Raw genomic sequence first — 10000 nt, 5'->3', positions numbered from 1 at the left:
GATACACATTTTGAGCAATATTTCTTGGCAACAACATACTGCGACAATACTGTGGTAACATGATATCTAAACGTTTTGACAACAACAAGGTGTTGGACCATGTGAGTAGTCCAAGAATGGCTTAGTAGCAATCCAGGTAGAGGTAGAGGTAAGGTAAATCATCTAATGCAAGAGCCTGGAGACGGAGTCCATATTTGTTCCAGCAAAATGACACCTGTGTGCTGCCTATTAGCAGATTTACTGTAACACTTGTTGCATTTTACTGTAACACTTTTATCAAGAGCACTTGGAGCAGCTGCAGGAAACCTCTTTCTAATCATTCCATGAGGAGCCTGCAGCAAGCTGTTGCTCAGAAACAACGTGTTCAACGCCGTTGCCCAGACTGCAGCCCTGTACCATCCGAGGCACGCTGCCATAGTCGTTGAAAGGTTCATTACAATAGTATTACACCACTATGACCTGACACAGGGGCCTTTAGTAATGCACTACGACTCGGTCATTGCCATTCTGGTAACAGCAAATGTGTAACGTTGTGTTTTAACGGGTTAACAATGTTGCTCTGAGTATCAGACGTTAACAACGTTGCCCCATCTGTCAGACTTTCACAACTTTGTTCCGTGTATCAGTCTTTAGGGTTGATGGGGAGTTCACGGAGCGTGTGCTCTTGCAAAGCCTTACAGTAATTCCTTTCTCTCTCTCTCTTCCTGTTTGTCTTGCTTTTTGTTTTGGCTAAAGCGCTCCCAAAGCGAAAGAAAACTCCTCTCTCGCTTGCCGTAACGTATCTCGCCCACAGTGATGTTGAAACGATCTCTTGGTGGTTAATGCCGTTGGTTTTACTATGAACTGTTAAAAGGGGGATTACTGTATTTATGTCTGTCCCCAATATAAGTCTTTCCATTTCCATTTTTGGAAATAAGCTCATTTGATTTTATTTTTTAAAGTTTGAAAAGTTTTACCTTTCTACTTTTCTCCCAGTCAGCTGAGCCTGTTGACATTACTTCTTAGCATGCGTCAATGATACAGATGTTAAAAAAAAAAAATCAATTCAGCATTGGTATTATATAAGTCAGTGATCAGGATCGATGATACATGCTAAGAAGTAATATGAGATTACCAGAATCAGACAATGGCTGGGAGAACAGACGTGTAAAACTCATTCATTTTACTGAAGGATTAGGTGTAAAATAAGCTAAATTCAATTTCCAAAACTGGTGGACTGTTGTTTTTAAAGACCGTCACACTGTTTTGGAGCGTCAGCAAAATATTGTTTTTGTTTCAGAATGAGTGTTACGAGGGGGAATCCATCACACGACTGAGTTGTCCACGTGGTGCACAACAGTCACCAACAGGCAGTTTGTAATAGTCAGCGAAATATGATTTAGGCTTCCATGATGAGCTAGAGGTCGAGAGAGACAGTGGTGATGTCCACATTGGTTTCAGTACAGTTTCAGTCCACTTCCTGTTTCCAGTTTCCTGTTGAGGCTGACTGTATTTTTTCAAAGTGAGGAGTCTGCACACACCTAAAATCCTTTTTTTTTTTTTTTTGGCTGGATTACATTTCGACTTCAACAGTCTTCATCACATTCATAGAGAATCTGATGAAGACTATTGAAGTTGATACCTAACCCAGTCGTGAAATAATTTAAAAAAAAAACAAAATCAAAGAGAATTTTAAGTGTGCGGAGTCCTCACTCCAAAAACTACAGTCATGTCAGCCTTTGTCCTGCACCTTTTCCTGGGATGATGTGCACAATCTTCACCTTCAGTGTCCTGTTGCAGCCACCATCTTGCAGACCTCTCCTCTTCTCTAATACTCTTCTCTCCTCTTCTCTAATACTCTTCTCTCCTCTTCTCTAATACTCTTCTCTCCTCTTCTCTAATACTCTTCTCTCCTCTTCTCTAATACTCTTCTCTCCTCTTCTCTAATACTCTTCTCTCCTCTTCTCTAATACTCTTCTCTCCTCTTCTCTGTTCATCTTTCCTCTCACCTGTGTCCTGTTGCAGCCACCATCTTGCAGACCTCTCCTCTTCTCTAATACTCTTCTCTCCTCTTCTCTGTTCTTCTCTTCTCTTCTCTAATACTCTTCCTCTTCTCTGTTCATCTCTCCTCTTCTCTAATACTCTTTTCTCCTCTTCTCTGTTCAACTCTCCTCTCACATGTCTCCTGTTGCAGCCACCATCTTGCAGACGTCCTGGCGCGGCTACAGAGAGCGCTCCAGCTACCACCGCACCAGACACGCAGGTACAGCACTGGATGGGACGCGATATTTTTTTTCCTAGTAGGGTGACGCCACAGGTGGCCTCTGATTGGTCGAACCTCCAGAGCGGCAAGACTGCAACACGTGAGATGGGGGAGTTACAGGAGAGTCTTGAAGCCGAAAACACGCCGACATTCGCCACACTTTTGTGCCTAAACCTAAACCTTCCCTAAACTTCACCTGTCAGGAAAGCAATGTTTCTTATCCTTTACTTTTGCCAAGAACGTCGAAATAAGCAAGATATTGGCGAATTTGATGCAAAATTGTGGCCAGACCAAAACCCATGCCTAAACCCTAACCTGTCACAGGAAGTTGTGAAGGTTGACCAATGAGAACCCGAGTTTGGCCATCTGTGGCGTCCTTGTACTAGGAAAAAAAAATAAGCCGATGGGACAGGGACCAATTACTGTCAAGTGAAAAAAGTGCACTTCAACCATGATATATTTTGCTACCTGTGTATGTGAGGCCTCCTTGGGTAGGGGAGCTGGGAGAGGAGGTTTGTATAGGCCTGAGGCTCAACCGGTTGGCCAATCCATTAATGGCCAATCAAGGAAGGTAGTGGGACAGGTGCAGGAGAAAAGAGTCAAATAACTGTGAAAATAAAATAAAAAAGTTGAATGTCCGCACAAGCAAGTGAACATTTTCGAACTGCACAGATTTACTTGAATTAGCTTGACATTTTTCACTTTGTGAAAAGAAAAAAAAGAAAAATTGGAGCAAGTGTGTGGACATTCAACATTATTGTTTCCATCCATTTATTAATATCAGACGTGTTTGAAAGAGTTTGTCCCATACGCCACTGTAACGGAGGCTAACTAGCACAGAGTTGGCGTGGAACGTTGGTAAAACCTCCCTCCGATAGCCTCATACAGTCTCGTGCCGTTGGGCCGAGAGACTAGTCTCTTGGCCCAGCGGTATCGTACTGTTTCTCCCATTGCCGAACCGTTGTAGTTGACGAGGTCGCACGTTCGATCCCCGAGGGGGGTGAACAGGTGCAAGATGACCTCCGTCACAGTGGTGCCGTGACCCGGATGGGAGTGAGGTTTAAGGGGGAGAGTGTAACGGAGGCTAACTAGCACAGAGTTGGCGTGGAACGTTGGTAAAACCTCCCTCCGATAGCCTCATACAGTCTCGTGCCGTTGGGCCGAGAGACTAGTCTCTTGGCCCAGCGGTATCGTACTGTGTCTCCCATTGCCGAATCGTTGTAGTTGACGAGGTCGCACGTTCGATCCCCGAGGGGGGTGAACAGGTGCAAGATGACCTCCGTCACACCACCATTGATCCAATGTGGACAATGTTGAATTGACCCACCAAACCAGAGATGTGCTCTACAGACTTGGTATAGAGCAGGGCTATTCAATTGGAGGACAGAGGGCCACATGCGGCCCAGATGCAGTCCACATGCGGCCCAGATGCAGTCCACATGCGGCCCAGATGCAGTCCACATGCGGCCCAGACATGGCCCCCAACTGAAGCAGTATACATTTCAGTTTTGTTACTGCAGTACAACACATTATTTGCTTGTGAATCTTCTGCTTGTCTTATACATTCACATTCAATGTGGTTAAGTTTTAGGTCAGAGGAACATGTTTAAAATTTGTTTGTGGACTACTGATTTTCAGTGGTCGTGATGTCTGAAAATGTGCAGCCCGACTGCAGTTCTTGGTTTTGAAATGTGGCCCAGATGAAATTCTAATTGAATAGCCCTGGTGTAGAGTATCATGCATGCATGTCCCACCTCACTGAGGCTGGCTGGGTGCAGGAGGACAAAACTGTATCGATGAAAAAGAAATAGAAATCAGCACACCGAAACCCACAGCCATTGTGTATGTATGTTACAGTAATAAAAGTAATTCAACTCAGGATCAGATTGACTTGTGGTGATCTTCCAAAACCATAACACTTTCCCCACTGACCAAAAGAGGTCTGGTTTTGGGATATCACAAGTCAATATGATGCTGAGATCATACGGGACCAGATCCTGTGTAGAAATGGTTTTATTATTGTTACAGGCAATGGCTGGGAGTTTTCAGTGTGCTGATTTCTGTTTTCTTTTTCATCGATACAGTTTTGTCCTGCACCCAGCCAGCCTTATCATTATTCATTGCCCTAATTGAATAGAGACATATGAAAATAATACTTAAAAACAGTGTTATGAATTGTGATGTGTTCACTAGCTAGTCACATACAACATGGGTAAGGGTCCTGTGGTACTTTTTAGATATTATTTATTTGTAGTTAATTAGCAGGGACAATGCAGTGCACATTATTACAAACAGGACATTGCAAGGTCATGACAAAGCGTGTAGATTCGAATACATACAGTGTAAGTTTTATAGCCAGATGGCTAATTTGCAACATGATCTCCAAAAATTCTGTGCTCCTGGACACGGATGTTAAGGACACAAAATCCGTGTCCAGGAGCACGGATTTTGCCAAAATTCCGTGCTCCTGAACACGGAATTATTTTCCGTGATGGACACACAGAAGTGCTCTCTCTATACTCAAACAGCTCTATGTTTCCACAGGATTTTCCTAATTTCAAATATTTTTTCTCAAAAAAACATTTCTTACTGACAGGTTAGGGTTAGGGATTGTTTTGGTCTGGGTACAGATAGTTTTCTTTCATTCATTATATGAATTTGAGCCTAGCAACCAGCTGGAAAATGCATTTCTCAAAAATATGTCTTTAATGACAGGTTAAGGTTAGGAAATGTTTTGGTCAGGGCACAACTTAAATTGCTATAGCATTATTTTGTTTAGGATTAGCATTTGGTATATATTTTCTAATGATAGAGTTAACACAGTGCTGTGGTAATAGCCTATAGAATGCACTTCCGTGTGCCCATGACGGAAAACAATTCCGTGTCCAGGAGCACGGAAAACAATTCCGTGTCCAGGAAAAAATCCGGGCTCCTGGACACGGATTTCGTGTCCTTAACATCCGTGTCCAGGAGCACAGAATTTTTGGAGATCAGGCTGCTAATTTGCAACCCCAGTCCCTGATCAGAGTACCCATTCTAATAAATCATCACAATACATAGAAATATACATTTACAGGTTATCTTAAAACCTGCTTCCTATACCATTAAAACTTACAGCTGTGAATAAAGAATATATGGTGTGGAGGAGCATGAATTAACAGGTGTGCTGTCTCTCGCTGCAGTGATCACCATCCAGTCGTGGTGGAGAGGCGTGAAGGATCGCAGGAAGGCCAGACGACGGCGAGAGGCTGCCAACACCATCCGCAGGTGTGTCCTCAGTCCTCCTTGAGTTCCTATATAGGCTGCCAACACCATCCGCAGGTGTGTCCTCAGCTCAGTTCTCTTTTAGGGGATTCAGGCCGACCAGAACGGAGCCAGTTACGTTCGGCACTAAAGTGCTTACCTGCGAACCGCCCGTGTTCATACCGGGCTCCGAACTTTTCCCGCACGAGACTGTGTTACCCGGATGAACCTGCTGATGGCCACGTTGTCGAAATGGTTCGCTGAGAAAAATCAAGTATTTAGCGGTTTGCATGGCGAACCAACTTTCCGGCCACGACACGACGGCCAGTTTGCGATTAGGTGCGGGAACGGGCACCGGCACGGTTCTCAGTCGGCCTGAATGCTCTGTTTGAGTTCTTTATTCATTGAAAAGTTGAGGCTAGAGCACACTGCAGCTTAGTCTTCAGGTTTTTATTAAGTTCAAACACCCGACTGATGTTGCTACACCTTCTTCAGCCTTAATGAACTACAGATGTGTGTAGATCCGAGGATGTAGAAGACTGATAATATCACTGAAATGTTTCTCTTTTTCTTTCTCTCTCTCTCTCTCACTCTCTCTCTCTCTCCCTCTCTCTCTCCCCACCAGCCCTCTCCCTCTCTCACTCTACTTCTCTCTCCCTCTCTCTCTCTCTACGCGTCCCTCTCTCTCTGTCTCTCTCTCCTCTCTCCCTCTCCTCTCTCCCTCTCCCTCTCTCTCCTCCCCCTCTCTCTCTCCCTCCCCCCCTCTCTCTCTATCTCTCTCTTCCCACCACCCCCTCTCTATCCCTCTCTTTCTCCCTCTCTCCCCATCTCTCTCCCCCACCTCTCTCCCTCTCTCCCTCTGTCCCCCCATCTCTCTCTCTCTCTCTCTCTCTCTCTCTCTCAGCCTCATCAAGGGCTTCATCCTGCGTAACGAGCCTCGTTGTTCTGATAATGAGTTCTACTTGGCCCACGTGCGCTTCTCCTTCCTGATGACGCTCAAGAGGAACCTGCCCAAGAACGTCCTGGACCAGAGCTGGCCCAAACCCCCCACCGGGATCGAAGAGGTGACACGCGCACGCACACACACAGTTTATCATAGCACAAGCCATCATAGCACACACACACACACACACACACACACACACACACACACACACACACACACACACACACGCCACACAACGGGATCGAAGAAGTGAATACGGAATACACACACGCGTATGCATACATGCAAACACACACATGCACGCACGCACACACACACACACACACACACACACACACACACACACACACACACACACACACACACACACACACACACACACACACACACACACACACACACACACACACACACACACACACACACGTCTTGCTGCACACACATGCATATTGTACACACACATACACACGCCTGTAATGTAATGTAATACTGAGATGCCTTTTCTGATCAGCTCAGTCCTATTTCCTGTAAATGGCCATTGCAGACATTATCACGTGCAGTATGTGAATGTAATGTGTATTTCCTATAAATGGCCACTGCAGACACAGGAGGCAGAGTACCACTATCACGTGCAATATACGAATGGAACTCTACATGACCCACCGCAGCTCAACTGTTCAGTGGTTTACAAGGGGAAGGTGACCTTCACAATTGATTTTCAAGTGGTTACACATAGTATATCACACTTGCTCTGTGTGGTATTTCCAAAACTCTGCACACAGGAATTGGACTACTGTACTGCAAAATGAAAACTCACCACCAAAATGAAACACAGTTTTCAAAACCTTAAAGTGATACTGTCCCATTTTTGGAAATAAGCTTATTTTACACCTCCCCTTGAGTTAAATAATAGGCTTTTACCTTTCTCCTGTACTTCCAACCATTTTCTAGTTATGGCAGTGCACATTTTACCTCCAAGCTAACAGTTAACATTGAGTCCTATGAGACCAGTTAGCCGCGAGCTGGTCTCATAGGACTCAATGTTAACTGCTAGCATAGAGGTAAAATTTGCACTGCCATACCCAGAGAACGGTTGAGAGTACAGGAGAACGGTAAAACCCTATTATTTAACTCAAGGGGAGGTGTAAAATAAGCTTATTTCCAAAAATGGGACAGTATCACTTTAAGACACAAAGAGAATGCAAGATAAATGTGTGTATTGATTCGTAAAACTTGTCAAGGCTGAGAATAAGTGTTAGGTTTCACTATACGGAGAGGTACAGAAGCTGTGAATTATGAGTGTTATGCTTTCAAATAGTGTCAGACTTTTTGCGATGCTTTAGTGTCACACTTGTTTGTGTTTAGACTCCTGTAAACAAAACTCCAAGATGTGTGGTAACTAAAGGCTGACTTGTGTTCCACTACGCTGTTATCACCAGACCTAATCACAAGTGAGATAAGGTTTTAAGACCTGTAATTCCCTAATCACAAGTGAGATATAGGTAGTCTGAAGACCTGTAAATTCCTTATCACACGTTATATATGGTCTTGAGAGCTGTAAAGTCCTAATCACAAGGGAGATATAGTCTGGAGGCCTGCCTACTGTAAATCCCGCAGGGGGTGTGTGTGGTTTACAATTTACTGGGCGTTACGAATGTGTATCATATGGTTGTGACGTCATCTGTCGAATGCTCAATTCATTTCAACGGGGCTCCCCAACGTTCGGACGTCTGTTATTTTTCGATAACGGACGGGTTGGTCTATAACAGACCGCTGTCAATGGCAACAAGACTTTTCACTGCTAAAGCGACTTTTCAACAAGACTCTAATCAGCTGCTGTGATAGACAGCACCCGTTGTCCTGGCTACCGCTGGCAATGGCAACAAGACGTTCACTGCTAAAGCCACTGGCTTGTATAAGTCAGTGGCTAAAGCGAATGTTTCATATCACTCCGCAGGGGGTCCGGTCTTTTGTCACTCTAATCAGCTGCTGTGATAGACAACACCTGTTGTCCTGGCTACCTAGCTGTTGCCTAGCGGTGTTCCACAACGGCACTGTTTTGTCTTGCGCAGCAACAATCTTAACATTAAATAGGTCTAAAGAAATGTCCCCGCCATGTGTGAATCATTTAAGTATATCCATATAATAAGCGGGTTAACTTTCGGCGAGTCGGTCGCTTTGTGGAATAGCAGCACTTCAGAGAGAACAAGACCCCTCCGCTCCGCGTCGGGGTCTAAAGATTCTCTCTGTCGTGCTGCTATTCCACGGTAGCGACCTTCTCGCCGAACGTTAACCCTTACGTATCATTTGGCACAAGTTGCCATAGCCATTCGTGTCAGTTGGATCTATTCCACGCCTCCCTGCTCTCCGATTGGAGCGAGACAAGGACCAGGATCTGGGACCCTTGCTGAGGGGTAGACTCCATGCTGCCTTTTCAGATTGGAACGATTGTGCAAAGCAGCATGGGATTCCCCAGGCTACTACGCTGTAGTACTGCTGGCCTAGTGTCATTGAAGCGGATCTGGAACAGAGCAGGAGGCCAAAGTGAAAGTGAAAGTGAGAGCGAAAGCCGCATTGTCATTATGATTGCACAACACGGCGCACCATAGTGCACACAGCACACAGCACACATCCGTTTAAAACCCTTTGAGGAGTACCATCACAAATATGTGATTAGAATTTTGCCAACATTTTGAGTTCTCATTATGATGTCATAATGTCTTTGCGAGATTTTTAACACAGACGTCTATGGGCGCTGTAGAGTGTTCCAGTAAAATTCTAGAAGAACCTCTAGAAATTCCTTACTCCTTAAAGGTTTAACCCATGAGGCAACATGACATAGAAACGAACATTTTAAGCCACATACAAGAAGGGAATTATTTATTGGCTGATGTGTCCACAAAGACCTCTGAAAAGAGCCATATTTAGAAACTGCATGAAATACTGTAATTTCCATTTTGGGTCAGTTTTCAGGTATCTTCCTAGAAGCTAGCAATTATACACCTGGAATTTCTGACTAAGATCCAGTGTACTTTACATCAGGGCACAGCAACATGATAGCACTCAAATCTCCAAGCTTTCAGGTTCTTTTGAATTGATGGTGCGAGCCCATTCTTGTCTGTGGGGACATACCAAAATTGAAAGACAGAAAAGAAGGTGTATTCCCACTGCAAGCTTCAACTGATTATCGAAGCAGAACGGACTGAGCACGAAAGTCTTTGTCAGACATGCTCTGAGTTTACAATTCATACAATACACACAAATACAGACCACTGACCTGAATATCAGGGATTAAAGTTTTCCGTCGCTATGACGGATTTCCGTCAACTGGATTTTCGTTTGGACGGATTTCCGTCTTTATAATTCATGTCAATTAATTTAAAATTTTTACTTTCCAACTGAACTCAAATCGAGAGCACTCCTGGTCATGAGAAGGGAAGGAGAGGTGTGTTTGGTGTACGGATTTAGTTATACACGCGCCATCAACCGGTGGGTGTACATACAACAGATTCACTCAGTAGTTTTGAGCCATCCCTTTTTCTTCCGTGTTCCAAAAAAAAAAAAAAAAG

At 44.4% G+C, this 10000-nt stretch overlaps 1 protein-coding gene across 1 annotated transcript in view; it reads left to right on the top strand.

Moving 5' to 3' along the window:
* The window catches only part of myo1ca (myosin Ic, paralog a), a 97787-nt gene that overhangs the window by 54743 nt on the left and 33044 nt on the right, over positions 1–10000 (top strand). Inside the window, exons 22-24 of the mRNA XM_063202715.1 lie at positions 2174–2242; positions 5425–5509; positions 6390–6549. Coding sequence (XP_063058785.1) covers positions 2174–2242; positions 5425–5509; positions 6390–6549 — 314 coding nt within the window. The remainder of the gene's footprint in view (positions 1–2173; positions 2243–5424; positions 5510–6389; positions 6550–10000) is intronic.

The sequence above is a fragment of the Engraulis encrasicolus genome, chromosome 7 (genome assembly GCF_034702125.1).
Source record: "Engraulis encrasicolus isolate BLACKSEA-1 chromosome 7, IST_EnEncr_1.0, whole genome shotgun sequence".
NCBI lineage: Eukaryota > Metazoa > Chordata > Actinopteri > Clupeiformes > Engraulidae > Engraulis > Engraulis encrasicolus.
Note: the sequence above shows the minus strand (reverse complement) of the source record. Positions and strands in the feature narration are given on the sequence as shown.